General features: G+C 39.8%; 1 protein-coding gene across 1 annotated transcript; it reads left to right on the top strand.

Moving 5' to 3' along the window:
- The first annotated feature begins 12348 nt into the window (after positions 1-12348).
- LOC125746847 (T-box transcription factor TBX1-like) lies at positions 12349-19188 on the top strand. The gene is made up of 7 exons (XM_049021404.1): positions 12349-13312; positions 15186-15287; positions 15508-15679; positions 15918-16073; positions 16638-16705; positions 17313-17410; positions 17560-19188. Exons 1-7 carry the CDS (start codon positions 12915-12917, stop codon positions 17934-17936), a joined length of 1371 nt encoding a protein of 456 aa, XP_048877361.1. The 5' UTR covers positions 12349-12914; the 3' UTR covers positions 17937-19188.
- Positions 19189-20290: the final 1102 nt, after the last annotated feature.

Raw genomic sequence — 20290 nt, 5'->3', positions numbered from 1 at the left:
CAGTGGTCAAATCTACCAAAGCAATACTATAGGAAAGGAGATGTCTACAGGCCACAACTGCTTCCTGGTTACGTGGTTCTCTGTGACAGAGATTGAAGCCTCTAGAACTAAATTGCAGCTGGTTTCCATGTTGCTGGGTGCGTTTCGAATTAGAAATGCCAACAAATCTGCGGGTATTTTCAACAGCCCACAGTATTGCAGCCATGGCTGCAACTGACGAAGACCAGGCCAGTTTTGGCCAATGGCGCAGCATATGGATGGGGGTGCATGGAAACAGAACAGGAAAGAACTGCTGTTGTCTCGAGGAGCATGTTAATATGGACAAAACTCTGACTAGCTTGGAAACACCTTTTAAAAATCCTGGTTGGGATTGGTTCTACTCTAAAACCAGCAAAACGTCTCGGTGATATTAGAGCCGTTTTTGTCCTGAATGCAGTTAAACTCCGGAGACACACAGTGTTTATTGGTTCTTCACATTCCACTCAAAAACAGTCCAATTTGTTTCCATTGGCTGGTCCTCTGAGAAGCTGAGTCATGTAGAAATCTGAAGGATCTGGTCTACATGCTAGAACACTACTTAGCACATGGGAAAGTTAAGTTACTGTAGTTTGAGAACGGGGGGGGGGGGGGGGGGGGGGGGGACTGGAGAGTTACACTGCCTTGGCGCTACACAAACAGGCCACTTTAATATATGGAGAACAGGCAAAACCTGGACTCTCTAGGTCTCCTGCTGTCCTCTCCCAGCAGGACAGTGCAGGACACCTTCAGTCTACGGCAAATCATTAACATGACATGGAGGAGGTCCTTAAAAATGAAGGTTCGAAGTATAAAGTAACAATCTTTGCTGGTTTTGTCCTCAGTATTAGCTCATAGAAATGTTGTTCCCCAGTCTCTTCTGTAATCCAAAGCTATAATTAAGCATGTAGTCTAAATATATGTCTTGACATGAAAATAAATGACTTGGGGTTGGTATAACATTGTTTGTTTTGTTAAACTTCTACAGTATTACTTTTAGAAAAAACATCTGCACCAAGCGTTCCCTTTTGATTACTCCCCCTTTTTTGTGAAACTTTAAATATTATATTGATGTTACACTCATCCATCTTCCATAGCCACAGTGATTTATATTATACAGAGGGTGGACAAAAATCACAGAAACACCTAACATTATATGAACAAGGAGTGGAACAGCTTCAGTCCTTTTTGGAATGCTGTCGTACAAGTCCTGAACTGTGTCTAGAAGTATGTGTGACGATCGTTCAAGAAAAACCTCCAGTGCTTTAAGCAACAGTGGCAGAAACCCATGGCAGCTCAGTTACTGCATGTTTTGATCCGGTGACTGGGAAAGCCGTGGAAGGTGCTTGAGTTCATCTTGTACGTAAAACCGTTCATTTCTTTAGTGGCGTGTATGTGAACATTTGAATATGGGGACATCACAAGGGGACAGCGTTTGCACCGAAAGGTGCCCCCCGTCCCGTAAAACAGCCTTATATTCCTCGGCTGTTAAACAGCCACACAGAGTAATTATGAGGTTAATAACCCCTGAGAGTCATCTTCTGCTGAAGGTGTCCTTTAGGTTTCTTAGATACTGATGCAGGTTGTCTCCGCTTGGCATATGCTGTCATAGTCTGAGACATTTTCCCTTGACAAGTTCAATTACTTTGCTACAATTTTCATAGCTGACAAATCCGCAACATGGCACTTATGTTATTTTCCGAACCCCGGTATATGGCAAAAAATAAGAAAAACAACTATCAGTCTGTATTCCTGAATCCCTTTTATCTGTTTTTTGTTATTCGTGCGCCATATACAGTACCAGTCAAAAGTCTGGACACTCCAAGCCACCTACAAAGGACAGTGACAGAGTGTCGCATCACATGACCTGGTCACCTAACACAGGAGAAAAGGTTTTGGAGGAGTCTGACCAGATCGTGAAGGAAAAGTGGCCAATGAGAGCTCAGCATATGCTGGACCTCCTTCAGGACAGCTGGAAAAGCATCTCAGGAGGCCACCTCAGGAAACCGATTAGAGGAGACAGTACGGTCAGCCAGTCCCTGGACCAATTGGGGTTAAGGGTCTTGCTCAAGCACCCAATGGTGGGATCACTCTACCAACCCTGCGATTTGAACCCACAGTACCAACCCACAGTGCTGCCTCACCGGCAAACAATTGAGTTTTTCCAGATACTTTTTTGGTCAGTACATAATTATATTTGTGTTATTTTATAGTTTTGATGTTTTTTTAATTATTCCAAAACGTCGAGAATAGTACAAAGAAACCTATGGGTAGGTGTGTCCAGACTGATACAGTATGGGCTGTGTGTCTATATGCTTACGGTCTAGTCCTGTCTGACATAGTATGTGTCTTTGCTACGCCTGGCATCACACTAGGATTTGTTTGTTATGCCTGTTTACAGTTTTACTCCAATGTAAAATTCCCCAGCAGTGGAAAACTCCAGAGATGTTTTATTTAGCTCTATGGTTTGTCAGTAACACAGTTTATCTTATGCTTGGGAAATGTTATGCTCTCAAACACGACATTCTCAAACATCAAGCAATTTTTCTTTCCGTTTTGTAGCAGACCACCGGACTTACATTGTCATTACTAACTAGGCAAAAAAAGTAACACGTTTTATCCCAAAATTTTACAAATCTAAAGCGATTAGTCACATACAGCTTTTCGTTTTTAAAACGGCAAGGTGCCGAAAAGGCAGCGACAATGTAACTATGATGCAGGATAATTGTAGCCTCTGTTTGAGCTTAAGTGCTTTTTTTTTCCTTCCTCTCAACGGTCACATGCTGCACCTGTCCAATAAAAAGACATAGAAAGACAATGTGCAACATCAGCACAAAGTGTCAATATTGTGTTGATACTAAGATTAACACACAGTGTTGGAAAAGCAACATACAGTCATTTGTTTCTGGGACAAACCACAAATTCTTTATTGAATAAGCCACGTGCAACTTAACTGCAACTGTATTCTCATCCAGCACAGAACCTCATGCCTGTAGAGATGAGCTGGCAAAAACAAGTACAGCCGTTCCACTACACGCATGCACACAAACATACAATTACACCTACACCTACACCTACACAAATCACTACAATGCACCATATATAAAACCGCACTTTCTCCACAACAATAAGACTTCATGAAGAAAAACAAAGACTTATCTTCAAACGGATTTCTTATAAACTTGAAGCAGCACTTTTTATACTAGATATACCTTTGCTTTGCATTAGGTCCAATCACAGAGAAGAGCAGGTAACGACCCATATTATTCACATGATGGTCACTGTGGGACAAAGAAATATTCCCCTGCAGTAAGAAAGGTCTGCCGAAGCCCAAGTGTAAAGCCCAGTCGATAACTTCACTGCTACGTGTCTCTTTTTGGTCTCTACATGGTGCGTGTAAATCTTGCCATCAGGAGTCTCTGCAGCTGCGGCCCACATTTTGGGTCTAGATGACGTTTTGGCATGTCTGCTGCATGTGTGAAGAATCGACGGTCTGCGAGCCTGGTGAAAGATCATGGCTGTACGTGTGCACCAGCCACAGCTGTCTGCCTATAGAGACAAATGCCGTATGCATGCAAAAGTCTGAGCACAGACCGCAATGACATGCAAACAAGTGAAGTATGTAACTAGGCTTAAGGCAGTATTTCCTGTATAATGACACACTGGCTGAATGAGCTGATAAACAGGCCCATACGATCGCGGATGCCAGCACGTGGAACCTGCCTATTTTACTTACATAGCAGCCTCTGCATTCCTTCAAGAAAACTGAATGACGGCAAGTGGGTGTTTAGCAATGGGTGCAGCATAGGCAGAGGGTTTCGTAGAGAAACAACGTCAAATATGAATATCATTTCTATTATTTCATCACCACTATGATCAGCACCATAAGCCTGTTAGCCCTACTTACTATAAGCTGTTACTCCCATCTGCTGACCCATTGTTACTCCTTGACTTCACCCCCTTCCATGAGCCACTCCTCTGAGCCACCTGAGCCACGATGCACTGGCCCTGCTGGCCAGCGAGCACCAGGCAGACCGAGGATTTTGCTCGATATGGCACTCAGATTGGGCGGCTTGCTGCTGGCCTTGAGAGGGGTCTAGGTCTCGGTGGTGGGACGACAAACTTTGGATTCACATAGCAAAGGGAATGTTGACACTCAACAGAGGTACAGAGAGGGTGTAAAAGGGCAGCTAATGTGTAAGCTTATGTGCGGGGAATTATACTGTCCACAGAGCAGTCGGACAGCAGGTCATGCTATATCACAATAGATTCGAGTCAAGCTATATATCCTCGAGGTTCTCCCCTCAAAGAGAAGGCAGTGACTGGCACATTTAACAGCTTGCAGGTTTACTCCAGTCATGGACCAGAAGGACATATTCTCAACATGCAGCAAACATCAGTGCCCAGACGTTTATGCAGTGAAGTGCTACACAACTGCAAGGAATAGCCTGAGATTAACCACAGTACAGCCCCCAGTACAGAGAGAGACAGGAACGTAGGAAACTGGGGGTGGAGGGGATGGGTGTGTAACCTTTAATATTTATTGGTCTATACGTAAATTATTACGTTCCCCCCACCCCCCCCCCCCCCCCCCCCCCCACACACACACACACACACACACCAATGGAAAGAGAACAACTGAATTGGTGGGTCAGGGTCTGGGATGAACAGTGGAAAGAAATTCCAGTATGACAAGACGTCTAATAATCACATTAGTGAGGATTGACAGGCGTATTTACATGGACTAAACAATCTTCGAACAAGTTCTTATATTCCTCTTAGCATGAGATTCTCAAACACAGCTTCATTACAGAAATGCGTTTGCTGGGCATGATGAACTGGGTGTTATTACCACGTGGTGTAAAATCCCTGCCTGAAGGAATAACCAACCCAAAACCACCCATCCAGACTAGTTAGCCAGAGCAGCAAGTCACTACATTACACAGACAGCTTCCTGGCACTGAAGTCTATCCACCCTATAGTCTTTCATTCAGAGGAGGCCACTCTTTCACCTCTTTTGTTCACCGAGGAATGAGCTTGACTGCCTGTCTAGGACAGATGAATGTGTGCATTGACATACAAGGGACATGCAACTCGCTTACAAGGAAGCCCGGGTCGGAGTCTATAAAAGGGAGACATTTTCTGAACCGAACACGGATGTACTACAAATAAAGCAATTTGCAGACGGCAATTTCCTCCTCATCTTTACCTGTCTTCTACTTCATTTTTGTTCGTTTCCTACTTTTATACTTTTCATTTTTATAAGGGTTATGTGACAAGTCCATTATCGGCATGAAAAATTGCAAATGACAAGTTTGCAAAGAGAGGAAAGAGTGCATTTTGAGCCTGTTTTTCCCACGCAGGCGTAACGCGCAAACAAACGTAACTGCACTGAGAATTTTCTTACACTGAAACTGAGAGGGCAAATGTAGCAGTAACATATATTATATTCCAGTGGACTCATTTTCACAGGATAACATTCTTCTGACCCCATGAGTATAATAACATTTAGAAAAACATTGAGAAAATAGATTTTATGGAAAGAGACATTTTACCTGCTGAATCTTGTTCTAATAGATACGCCTTGGCACCTTGGCTTTGTCTTTCTGTGACATATGATATGATTAATGCTAGTGTAAACATTATTGAAATCATGAGAAGGACGAATTATTCTATCTGAAGGCATCCAGCAGATAAAACAGGCATTGCAGCATGTAAGATAACCAATAAGAGAGCCTCTAGTTCTCTTTTTAAGTGAAACTTATCTGGCTAAAGTACAATATAGACTAAAAAAGGCATTTAAGAAGCTAGATAAATCTCCAAAGCAATCCTGGTTGAGCATATTGCTTAATGGGGCTTTATGTTCAGCCCCAGACCTGAGTGGCAGTACTAGTTTGAGAAGAGAAGCTCTTTGAACACCGACACCCGGCTGCCCTTGTGGCATCAGGCCTCGAGTCCTGGGCCAAATCTATGGTCCCTCGTTTTTCATCGTCATCTGAGAGGGGACTAACGCAAACAAACTGGTGGGGGCTGCTGATGGATCTCAGGCAATCAGTGCTGTCCAACCTACCTGAACATTGGCTTTTGTCCAAATCTGTACAGCTTCATACTGCCCAAATAATAGTTTTGTCTATCGGCAAGCGGTTTTTGTACTTTCGCCACAAACACATTTCTGCAGGGGGCCCTGATGTTACTGCGTCCTCCGCATTACGCCTGCAATCCAGGAAGGAGGAGGCGAACAACCAAGTGAGATTTTCAAAGAAAGAAAATGCTTTGTTTTTTTTATTTTACTGAATCACAGATACATCATGTCAGATTAGTATTTCCTCACTATATTAAGGTACACAAAGTTGCGATTTAACCCAAAAAAATCCAACAAATTTGATAATCAAGCAAACGAAATGTAACAAATCCTTTATTAGTATCATTTAGGCTGCAGTACAGATTTTCGTGGTTCGGTTCATTTCACAAGTCACACTTCAGTCGATTTGGTTATTGTACAGAGTAAATATGCAGATGAAATGAATATTCAGACAGAAAATACTAACACGTGCTCCTCAAATAGCAACTTTTTACTGGTGGGAATAACAAAAAAAAAATCTTGTGCTTAAATAAACAAATAATCTGTCACGCTGTCATTGTGCCCAATTCTGCACGTGATTATTGATTGGCTGACCAGCTTGTCACTAAGCAATCAAATGAGTGATTACTTGAGAGGCGAGACCACAGTCCCGAGTGTCTTTATTTATGGTTTTATTTCCCTGATTTTGAAAATTGTTCTGACTTACAGCACGAGAGATTACATAACCCTGCAGCCGCGTATTTTCAGTATGATAAATGATATATTTTTTTGGCGAACCGTTTCATTCCTAATATTATCTAAGTTATTGTATTCTTATGTTTGTTGCCTGTCCATATGTGCGCAAATGTGTTTTTGTGCAATATTATTCTTGCACTCCTTGCATTTGGTGTGCTGAGGTGACGCTAGAATTTTAAAAGTACATACATATCCATTTTTGTAAATTCGGTAAATGTAATACAGTGTAGATTCTGTCCCCGATTTATGTCTGGGTTCCATTCCAACAGACACCCACTTAAACTGACGCGCAGTCTGTCGGAATAGGATAATCACGCTAACGTTCACCTGTGAGTGAGGCTGGGATGGTCACTCTGCCATACTGCAGACCTGCAGTATTTTGCTGTAACGACATACAAAGTAAAGGACGCAGTAGGCGGCGCAGCTCTGCCGGGTGTACGGACGCACAAAATTTATTTCACTCATTTTTATTAATTTTTTAAATTTCAATCTTAAGTGAGATTCACCCTAAGTAACGGACGTTGTAAATTACGAACAGTCTGTATTAATAGTAAAAACTGTCCAGTTAATACACTCATGAAAACTCGATAGCGCACACCACGTAACAGAGATTATGAGTCCTTTCTAGGATCTGTGGAACAAGTTGCTTTCTGATCGCTTTTTTTTTTTTAATCTCCAAGGAGAAAATGAGATCATACCATCCAACCATTTACAAAGTAAAACTGTCATTTACAAAGTAAAATTGCCTTTAATGCTGGACTCTGGATGCATTAGACACACAAAGCTGCGGGTCGCTCTGAGTAAGGCAAAGAGCCCATGTAAAACTAGCAGACTACATTAGACCTAAACTCCCCATCAACAGCTCATCTGCTCTGGAATGCGAGCTATTCAAAGGCAGCCCAATGGGATGCGAGAAAAACCAAGGCGATGAAGTCCAGGGAATTTGTCCCTGCATGGACAGACAGGGATGCATTACAAAGCATCCCTGAGGCTAGCTGAGCTGAATCTGTTCAGCCTTGAGCAAAGGAGACTAAGGGGGGACATGATCCAGGTATATAAGATTCTAACAGGTCTGGATGCTGTTCAGCCAAATGGCTATTTTAATATTAGTTTAAATAGTATAACTTGTGGCCATAAGTGGAAATTAGCGGGAGAACATTTTAAACTGAACTTTACACAGCACGTAGTTAGAGTCAGGGACGGATTACTTACCGGGCCAGCGGGGCCGCTGCCCAGGGGCCCTTGGGGTGCAGGGGGCCCATGGGGCCCCTAGCCCAAAACAATTTGCAACGCTTATCAACAATGTATTTTCGTTTGTCTATTTTAGAGGGCCTACATTCTTTGATCCTCTGCCTACAAGGGCCCCTGACCCTATAGGGAGAGCGTTTGGCTGCCAAGGGCCCTTGAATTGTGGTGGTTGTGGTGGTGGTGCTGGTGGTGGGGGGGTGGGGGGCTCGCGAACGTTTTGCCCAGGGGCCCAAACAACCCATAATCCGTCCCTGGTTAGAGTATGGAATAGACTTCCTGTTAGTGTACTGCAAGCTAAACCCTGGGCTCCTTTAAATCAGAGCTAGAAAAGATTTTAACAACTCTGAGCTATTAGTTAAGTTCTCTCCAAACGAGCTTGATGGGCTGAATGACCTCCTCTCGTTTGTAAATTTCGTATGTTCTATAAACTCCCAGGTCCCACAGCAAAAAAGTGAACACAGTGGATTACGAAAAAAAGATGTGCTTGCAAGACTTACAACGTTTCTGTCTACCGGTACGCAAAGTGCAGCTTGACACAATGTGCTTGCAGGACCTCCTTTGTATGCTACAGATATTGCAGGGATACGCAGTTAGTGATCAAGCGGCCAAATCCCGATATCTATTGTCAGAGAGCTTCTTTCTCTAAGGACTTTTGAGGACTGGAAGACTTACATGTCCATGGTGTTTTTTTAAATCGCTGGAAAGGCAGAGTTTACTGCTGGCTTGGCTCAGATTGCAAGCTCTGCACAGGCGTGGAGAGAGGAGGGCCGCCCTCATTGCGTACACAGTCAGCTGCTCCGCCCACTGACTGGATCAACCAATAAGAGAATAAAACTCATGGATACAGTCGGGAGGTTAAAATCACACACTACCTAAGATATCACCTAAAGTAGCTCGACATTCAGATAGTTCATTTAATTTTTACTTAACTGTTAGTCACCTTACCTTTATTCCAAACAGATAAACTCAGTCAACACTATGGACAAATCTGATTGCTTCCTCACTGTACAATTAACGTGTATCTATTGATAACTTCGTAGTACGTGTTACGAATCATGAAATGCTAGCCTTGTACATTACCTCAAATTTAAACTGCACAAATGCTGGGAGCCTCTTAATTAATAAATTTTTTGGTCTCCGTATGTCTTATATATAGTATAATTAACTTCATGCTGTACTGAGTCTCTTCCATTTCAGCGTACTGGGGCAAACATTATGAATGAACACAATCACTACACAACATAGGTAACATAATATATTTATACCACAATGTTTTTTTTGTTGTAATTTACAAGTGTTTATTCATTGAGACAAGAAAACATAGGAAGAGAAACCAAAGTACAAAGCAGCTACGGCTTTTACTTAAACGCCGAGTTGCCTGTCAGATCAATCATAATGCATCATCAGTAAAATTAGAAAATTATTATGAATTATTATAATGAGAAAAAAAAACATAAATGGAACAGAATCTAATAAAAAGTGAGTCGTCCCCACAAATAAATATTCTTATTTACTTAAATTATGCAGGTCTTAAAATTCGCCTGAAAATAACAGTAGATTGTACAAATGAATGCTCAAATTATTACCGCTTTAGTCTATAAATGTTAGTTAATTAAAATGGAAAGAAGAAATAACAGTAAGAAAAAATATATGTTTGGCGTTTAATTTTATACAGTGCTACAGGAAAACTATCGCATTACGCGCAACACAAAAGTTTATTTTAAAAAATGAGATATATCAGCATAATTTTTGTTTTGTATTCTTCAGAAATACTAAGAACCGCTTATATCGACTCCCGGATTTCAAAATCAGTCCTAATATGAGGGGCATCTTCCTATCACGAAAAAGAGGGTGGGATCACTATTTAGCTATTTTAATTCTAAATTACACGGTACGGCCAATATTGTTTTGTGATTATTAATAAACGCCATCCACAAACAAGTGACTGAGAATTAACATGAAATCTTGAATAAACTTTAGGGCATGTGACTTCAAGTGCGTGATGAAGAATAATAATGCCTACCTACCCAGTTTAGGACTACTAAAAAGCTTTTAGTAATTATTCAGTCGCTTTTTCGACTAAACTCTCATAAGATATAGCTACAATTCAGAAAATGTGAATTTTACACCGATTCATTTTTTATACTACGATATGTGTAGAGCACTACAAATAAGAAATATAATCCAGTAATTTATTAAACCGTAATTTATCATATTGAAAAATAAAGGTGCCGTTTTAAATGTAACATTTAATTAGGCTACACCAGATAGCATTTCGATATCGTTTTACTAGACATTTCCAACACGATTCCGATAAGGCAAAGCATTTCTGATTTGTTACTGCTCCTTCTCATAGAAGTTGTATGTTTGCCAGTGTGACATTTCTAACCAACACTACGTAATCTAGCAGGTTTGCGTAAGTCGTCACGAAAACGTAATATCAGTTTTGCTGGCGTGTTTGCCTTAAGACAGACCGAACGTATCGTCAAATAGGTAGTGAAGCCGAATACCTCTTTGCAACTATCCGTCACAAAGTTTGACATCAGAGTCATTAGAGACTTGGAACTGAATCAAGCAAGTATAAAACCAATAAATTAAGGAGCACGTGACATATTTCAGCTTCAGTCGACGTATTTCTATCCAGAAACAAAGAACAATTCAGTGTAACGGGTTACACCTTTATATACTCATCAGCAATATTTTAAACATTATTTTGTGGCAGGATATTGAAATAATACGTGCCTTTCTTGTACAGCTTAAGTTCACAATACACAGGGTTCAAAGTGACATGAGATATTTTAGCCTGCAGGTCAAAGCAGATTCTCATCTCTTATCTCCATTAACAGAAACTCATTAACATTTTGAAATTGTTAATTTAGAATAATTAGCCCAAAATAAAACCGAACATTTTTCTCTTAAACTAAGTTTGTATTGATTCCCTGGTGTATTTAGAAACACGGCAAACTCAAGTAAAACTCAGTAATATTTAGGCCTATAACTGGTATTGGCTCTGGGAAAAATCGGTACGGTTAGAAGCTTTTTAGCGTATAGGCCTAATATATTGCCATAGTCTGAAACCAGATTAAAGTAATGTTTTATACCTACACATCCCCCCCAACCCCCGACAATGTCACCTTGCCAGCAGTTCTAATTATTTTATATATTCAAGGGACCCTGTCAAGTGTTAGGCCCCTGGAGTCTGCCTGTGTATTCATGCCCACTGATGCCTTCGGTTTTATAACAGGATATATCATCACATTCCTATTGTGTGTCTTAATGTACTCGGGATCAACAGAATGAACATAAATTTAAGCAGGAGGATTTCATATCTACCCAGGCGGGGATGATTACCAATATCGGCCAGTTATTTATTAAGCTTGCATGCACACGCACAGCACAATTAGTCAGAGCAGTACGTGAGGTTAACTCAATTTCTGTTCCAACAAAAATTCTGTTAATTTCTATTGCTTTTAAATAGGTATTCCGCAATCAGCATCACTATACCATGTTACACAAACGGTTAAAATAAATGGAAGCGTTACATCGATTTTGCATAAAATCACGAATAGCCTTTTCGAATGATATTTGTTCTACTCTTAAATACAGCTTATTTGGCGGTTACATAGACACAACAGTCTGCGATATATTCGTAACGTTATTTGCTTTAAAATCCCCTTTTCAAATAGTTTCTCAATATATTGTATGTTCGGAAATGTATACTTCTCACCCTAGCGTCGTCACATTCCTCATATATATCGCACTAATAGATTCGGCAGACAACGTTTTTACAAACTTTGGCAAATGCATCATGGAAAACTAAACGTTATGTTTTGCAATATTCACAAATCCTGCGGACCACGATCGAGGTAATGGTAGAAGACACAGCGATAGCACGGTAGGCCTACACTGGTGTGAAATAATGCAGTACTGCGTGCATTTACTTAAATGGCCCACCGAAGATAACGTTTTTCTTAGAACAGCATGAATCCTCTATGCTAGAATACATAAACATTATTTGATTTACGTTTCTATAAAGTTCATCCACCGCATATTTTAAACATGTAAGACCCCTACAAAAAACCCCAATTGTAAAGGTAAACGATGAAACCGAAATAGTAGGCAGGGGCGGGGTGGTCGGCGACGGCGGTAAGCGAGCTGCTGTCAGTATCTGAGCGTTATCGCACTGCAAAGAGGATCGCGATGCACGCACTGTTTTATTTAGATTATTACCTTTATTCAGATATTTAATATGTATTTGGCTTAATCAGTAGTAAAATCAACTGCTTGTTCGTTTTTCTGAGAGATAAATTCTCTATTACCTCTGAAAGTGCAGGTAATGTACTTTTAATTGTGTATAGAAAATTATGTAAAATGGACGCGGTTGTGTATCAGTAATTATCCTTCGAAGAAGAGGAAATGTACTACATTAACTTCGTTTACATTTATAGAGACTTAGTTTCACGATGAAAAGACTCAGTACGTGACAGACAGGAGGTTAAGTTACTGCACGAACAGTGAGCGCTTTCGGAACGCAGCAGAACGCCATCCACCCGAACGGCTTTGCGCGAACGCAGCTCTCTCACTCCGGAAGACATTTTCCATCATTACGGATCGAACGTCTACTCTTTCCATTGTAGATGATGTCATACAAATAAAGTGCTACCAAAGATCCTACGATCTTCCAAAGGAATTTTGGAAATGGTTTGTTCAAGGTATCCGTTCTAAACATTTTAAACGTGGACGTTCCGATTGGCATTGCCCAATATACGTTTTCTCCTTTACAACAAAATACTCCGCGGAGTGTGTCGAACTGGAGCAACAGTAAAAGCGTGGGATGATTTCTGCAATATCCAGCCCGTGGCTGACGCAGCTCTCTCACTTCTGCGACGTTGCCGCCTTCACCACAAACAGCCTGAACAGCCTCAGCCCTCCTGGAAGTTTCCGTCTTCCAGCGACGCCACGGGATTCCTACCCTCAACACGACTCGTACTTCGAGCCCTGCACCGGCGCCCAGCATGCCGACAGCTACCCGAGGTGCAACCAAGCTCAGTCCCCTCAGAGCGATGCCGGGACCTCCTGCTGCCCCTTATCCTCCACCATGGCGCCCAGCAGAAATCCACTGGTAAAAAAGAATCCTAAAGTGGCCAACGTTACCGTCCAGTTGGAAATGAAGGCACTCTGGGATGAATTTAATCAGCTTGGAACTGAGATGATCGTTACTAAAGCGGGGAGGTAAAAATTACTAATACAGACAAAAATGGTTTAATATTAAATGGATTTTGCCATTACTAAATGTACAAATAAAGCCTGCAGTGCCAGTCTAACAAACGGCGCAGGGGATAATTAAGCCTTACTGAGGCAAATTAATTTTACCCTGAGAAAACCAATCAATCTGCTACAAACTGGTGGTTTTTGATAATATTTAAAAAATATAAAGCTTTATAATTTATGAGAAGCCATTGTAAAATTAACTAAAAATTCTATAAATTATTGAAATAACGAACAAAAGAATAGGTCATTACTAGCCTATTGTCACACTTATACTTAAAAAACGTATATAAAAAGTTCATTAAATTAACCTAAATTTATTGTATGAGGGAGGGAATAGCGTTACAGCAAATGAATTTTATTTTGTCTCCCTACAATATTAAATAAACGAGTTTCCTTTGTCCTTAAGTTGTCTACTTTCCACGTTGATAGTAACAGCAGAACATAACGTAAAAAATATTTTAGTGCATAATTTTAGTGTGTAGACCCATATCGAAATAAAAACATCTGTCTATAAAATCGGAAAATCCGTATTTGTTACCTTAGCTGTGCATTTAAAAAATGTTTTCAAATTAATACTCTGTGCGAAAATTTTAAATATGCTGCAAGATTTCGTACGAATCTGAACATTTTATTGTTTAACAAGAAACATTTTATTGTTTAAGATGTTACAACTTCAGCACATTGTATAACAAACTGGTTAGCGGGACAAAATGGTTACATATTCAGAAATATTAAGCTAAGATAGTATGGAGTATATATAGATGTAAGAAAATATATTGATGTCTGCGTTAAAACAAAGGTCTATTAGCGACTGTTTGAAATATTTTGAAAATGTGTTTTTGTTACTGTGTATGTGAAAATGAGCAGACGTTTAGGCTACGGGACTTTGTAGAACACGCGGCACTTGATTAATTATCCCCCAAGGTAGCTAACGCGACAGAATTAAACAGATACAGGTACTCCGTAATTAGCACGGCCAGAAAGACGTACTGTACCTGTTACTAATCAGTTACTTTTAGTTGTATTTTACAATCACAACGAACGGGGGGTGGGGGGGGTGGGAGGGGGTTGAAAGGCCAAAGTAATATCTGATCATGGAGCATAATTCAAAGGAAACTGTCCCTTTTTTTTTTTTTTTTACAAAATAGTGCTTTCAAGCTTTACGAAAATATGCGAAGAACCTTACTTAAGTGAATTCGGAGTATAAAATACCGTAAAATTCTTATTCTCGTTTCCAAATATGTCCAAATATATTTAAAAATTAATATTGTATTTTACATATATTTCAGAAATCACACAACACTAAATTTATTCGGATAACCTTATGCAGACAGTTTAGAGTTCGTATATCAGTTATAGCATCTGCAAAGGACAAATTAAGTTTAAATTAAGTATAATAAATTATTCGTAAACCTCCGCCGTATTTCTTGCAGAAAACTTCTGTTCGCATTATCATCATTTTCGTCATTTAATGCATTATAACAGGTTAATTTCACGTCGGAACCTTAGTAGAATTAGACATGATTCGGCAAGATTCGTTCATTATTTTCCAGATGATGTGTTATAATGGAATCCGATGCAACACTTTGTAGGAAGGTAATGCGGTAATGCGATGAGATTCACGATGCAAAGGAGCGGCAGGAGTAATATAAACATTTAATTGACCAGGTATTGAAATTTCTTGCAAACAATAACCTACGGTCAAAAGACCAATAACTGCAATATATCTCAAACTGCTGTACATGATTATACAGTATGTGTACTGTAATAAAACTGGATAACAAGCCTAGTACTATAGGGATTTTTTGAAACGTCGACTCTGTTTATTTTTCAGACGAATGTTCCCCGCGTTTCAGGTGAAACTTTTCGGACTTGATATCCACGCCGAATATATGCTTTTAATGGATTTTATACCACTCGATGATAAACGCTACAGGTATGTCAGATGATTCACGTTGCGCGATTGATATAGGCCTACCTGCTTACAGGATATTGTCAGATATGATTTACGACACTTATCCTCTTGGAATTATGAATTCCATTTATTAACCCTACCTTTTTTTCCAAGCATAATATATTTAGAACGTACAGGTTACCAAAAGGCGTTTTACTTTGTACTGCTGAGGTTTAACGCTATTTAACTTCTCGGTCGCCAGGTACGCCTTCCATAGCTCGTCATGGTTAGTCGCTGGTAAGGCGGATGCAGCCACCCCTGGACGGGTGCATTATCACCCAGACTCTCCAGCGAAAGGATCACAGTGGATGAAACAGATAGTCTCTTTTGATAAATTAAAACTCACCAATAACTTGCTAGATGACAACGGACATGTACGTACCCCTTAAGCAAGATCTATACAAAGCAGCCTCGTTTTAAGAATCCCTAAGACTAGATTTTTTTTCCCCATAAAAAGCACCTTTACGAATTTCAGCCTGATGTCATTTTCTTTTTACTGTAAATTCAAAATAAACTAAGACAACGACCGACCACTGAAGCCTACACGTCTGGCAAACAGCATCGATACTACGTGAGAAAAAACAAATCGTTGCCTCCTGTTCCTTTTTTCAGATCATTCTCAACTCAATGCATAGATATCAGCCACGATTTCATATCGTTTATGTTGATCCGAGGAAAGACAGCGAGAAGTACGCTGAAGAAAACTACAAGACCTTTGTGTTCGAGGAGACCCGATTCACTGCGGTAACAGCTTACCAGAATCACAGAGTAAGCCTATCGTCTTTCCCCAGACCAACCAGCCAAAGAATCACATTCAATTGCACCCACACTTGAATATCTGCATTCATTAATACCAGTTCTGTTTTAACAGAAAAATAGGTGAATATAATTATTTCCTTTATCTTATTATTAAGGAAATTAGGACAATTGTGTATTTTCTGCGGATTAACATTTTTTAGGCCACTGCACAATGCTTGAACCACTGAGCAAAAACGACTAGTGTCATATTAGAAATTCTGGTAAAAGTTTCATGTTGTTGTTCAGTTATTCTGATATTTTCCAGCTTCATGTGTCCGGCAATGCATGGCTTTACACGGACGACAGTGTTAGCGAACTGTAAATGCTGCTTTAGGTGTAAAACCAGAGGAAAATGGAAAAAATCCCCTCCGTTTTAATGATCCCATGTTTTCTTATACACTGATAAACTGTGATGCAGTCTAGTGATGCATAAAACTTTAATTGACAAATAAGTAAAGGATATTATTGCTGATCCTTGAGTTAAATACTTTCTTACGGTCGCAGGGTACAATAACCGTGTTTTGTCGATTGTAGATCACGCAGCTGAAAATTGCTAGCAATCCGTTTGCGAAGGGCTTTAGGGACTGTGATCCTGAAATGTGGTAAGCAGCACGTTTGGAAGTGACTCATGATGCTCTGCAGAATGGAATCCTCCCACGTTTTAATTACTTGAATTATGCTTGGAATTCTAGAAGCCTTGCGAATGGATATTAAGATACACTGTGAGCACTAACTATGACTGCCTTCTAAATATGACAATACAGACATAATCAAACGCTAATGCATACAAGACGGGCAACATTGACGGTCATAAGAATCCGTAATCACATATTGGTTTGATTGTAGAGTATCATAAACAATTTGACCTCCTTCACTCAAGGAGGATCATGCATTAATACTAGGCAGGATCACCAATGTAATGACAGTACACAGCAATGACAAAAACAGGTGTTCTACAAGCAGTTTGTGGTGGTTACATTTAAATAGCAACCATTCTATTATATCTATAGCTATTACTTTTCCAATGAAATTGCACGTCATTTTTTACAGCCCAATTTGGTTTGCAAGCACCACATACTGATTCAAAACTAAATACCCTTTTATGATAATGTTGACAAAAAAGTAGTTTTCAATACTAGGAAAAATCCATATTTAACTGGTAATAGTTTGTAACAAAAACATGCAAATTTTGCATTTTTAATTCTATAGGCCTCGGAACCACAGGCCTCACTCTTTGCCAGTTGTGAGCAGCACTGTCAGAAACAGAAGCTCGCTGTCAGACCCTCACCCCAGCGGCACAGAGACAGGTTTGGCCCCCCCCCCCCCAAGCTAGTCAGAACTGTAAAATACAGACCAGTTATTTTGTTAATACCAATCAATAAGATACCCACTTAAATTGATGGCCTGGTGCAGAACTCACTATAAGAAGCTCACATAATTTCCTTGTTTGACGCAGAGGACAGTCAGCGGGACTACGACAGGGACCAGCCAAGCAGCATGTCGACCCTTCCAGACCCAGCTCACCAACTCATGGCACGCATCCTGAGTCCCACTCTCTCGGTCCCAACTGGACTCCATTCCGTGCCACTCTCGACCAGCCGCCCCTCCCATGACACGCGTTTCGATGGATATCCTCATCCTTCAGACACCCTGGGCCACCTTCCGTACAAATTCACCACCACCTACCAGCACTACCTGGGCACCAAGGCCCGGCCAGCCCCCTATCCCCTGCCCAGCATGAGAGAGCACGGATACCCCCATGCCTTGAACTCTTCAAGCAACATATATACCACCCCTAATGGCCCAAAAACATTTGAATACGGGCCAATATGAATTTATTTTAGAAATATCAGAATGTAAAAAAATAAAAAATACAAGCTCTAGAATCAGTTACTTGGGCTATATGCAAAATTTCAAATATCTAGAGGAGAATATTCAGTGGACAACTGAAATTATGCGAGTGCCATCACAGGGAAAGCTAAGGGGATCTGCGAAGGCATCTTGTAGCAGACAGGGAGGTGATGCCGGTGCATGCAGGTAGTGCATTCCTTCTGGGCGGAATTTCATTGTAGGCAATTTTGTGTCATCATAAGCAGCCCAGTGGCAGATGTGTTGTGGAAGTCTACACACTGGTGAGATCCGGAACATCACGATGGCCAGCAAAATAACTTCACATGTACCTGAAAGAGGATAAGAAGAAACGACAATTAAGAAAACCCACCACTAAGTACCCGGAGATACTCTTGGAGGCCTGTACGTACAGCTTGGACTGCCTATTATTCCAAATGGTTTCAAAGGGCAGTTAAGGAGCTTAACATGAAATGTGTCTTTCCATGCTGTTAGGTATATACTATACGATTCCAGCATGTTTAAGTCTTTACACTAACCCATACTGAAGGTGACACTTTTATGTACAGCCAGGTTGTTTCCTTGGTTGTAGTATTGTGGTAGTTTCAAGATGGCTTTCCTTGGAAAAGTTGAGTTTTCTGTAACTTAAAAAAGGTTGAATTTACACGTTTAACTGGACCATATTTTACTGGAACTCAGAGATTATGCCATAATTCTGGATGCTTTTAAAAAAAGACATAAAAGGCCCACGTATTTTTATTTGCATGTTCAAGTGTTGCTGCCCCGTTTGGTGACAAATTGACATCTAACTTGCCATTGCCACATTGCAGTTCTGTGTACAAGATTTAAATGATCCAGCAGATATGAAAATATTAAGTCATTGTTGCTGCCAGTTTATGAAATACTCAGTGTTCTTCATCAGTGCAGTCAATTTTCTGCTGACTTCAAGAGGAAGTTTTTGAAATATGCATGCGTGAAGATATGTATAGTTTCTGTAGATATGTAAAGATTAATGTTATTACTGTTTGAAGTTTAAATTGGACGTTGACACTGAATGAAGCTTGATAAATGGATTGAAAAGCACAAAGCATTTTGTGATTAATATACGGAAAGATTTACAATCTACACCATGATGTTAAGAGGAAAGAGTGACACTTAAAACCGTTCAAGCCGATAGTGGAGCTGTTTAACAAAGGCCAGGTGAAAAATTAGCATTTTTATGCACCTGTGCCTCAGAAAGAGCATAATTTTACACGTTTTATTGTTACTCAACTACACTTTACAATAAATCTTCCCAATAAAAACAACAGCAGAAGAGTAACTAGTGTCAAAGCACAAATCATGCAAGCTGACCTTCATTCTGTGGTTCTGACTCTGATAACAGTTGATTGAAAATGTACCACCATCTCACCCTATGGAAGATTATAAGCACAAAAATTCAAATGGCAATTCATTTTGCAATTGTCAATTCAATATTCAACCAGAGCATGCATTTGTCATTTCAATATTTAATCTGTGCATGTAATTTGAAAATACATTTTGCAATCGGCAATTCAATGTGCAAAGTGCTTATGCAATCCTTAATTCATTTCATAATGTTTTGAATAAAAAATAGAATGACAATTCACTGAATTGCATTTCGTTTTGCCATGGGCTTTTTGCCTCTTTATTCAAATGGCAATTCATTTGGCAATTGTCAATTCAATATTCAATCAGAGCATGCATTTGTCATTTCAATATTTAATCTGTGCATGTAATTTGAAAATACATTTTGCAATCGGCAATTCAATGTGCAAAGTGCTTATGCAATCCTTAATTCATTTCATAATGTTTTGAATAAAAAATAGAATGACAATTCACTGAATTGCATTTCGTTTTGCCATGGGCTTTTTGCCTCTTTATTCAAATGGCAATGGCGTCCCCGGGAATTGCATTGCATGTTGGGGAGAAAACTCAATTTGCAATTCCCAACTGTCAGACCGCTCATCAAGGTGGACCTTCATTAACGACGTCACTTCCTTGTTTAGGGCCTCGCTACCATTCAACGGATTTGTTCGTTTAGTTAGAATGAGTAAACCCCCTTTATCTTCTTTATTATTTTTTTTAAATTTTTTTATTATTATTTATTATTTTTATTATTTGTAATAATTATAACTAGTTGCACTTTTCCTTATTTGATTGTAACATGCTGATTATATCATTGCAATAACATGCTTTTACCACAGGAGGTGTGATATATTGTTATGTAGACTTTTATAAGTAACTGTTTGTTTGAGTTTGTAATTGTTTTGCTCTAAATAAAGTTCTTTAAAACGTAAAAAAAAAAAAAGTTAGAATGA

The sequence above is a fragment of the Brienomyrus brachyistius genome, chromosome 7 (genome assembly GCF_023856365.1).
Source record: "Brienomyrus brachyistius isolate T26 chromosome 7, BBRACH_0.4, whole genome shotgun sequence".
NCBI classification, from domain to species: Eukaryota; Metazoa; Chordata; class Actinopteri; order Osteoglossiformes; family Mormyridae; genus Brienomyrus; species Brienomyrus brachyistius.
This window is presented reverse-complemented; position numbering and strand designations above follow the sequence as displayed.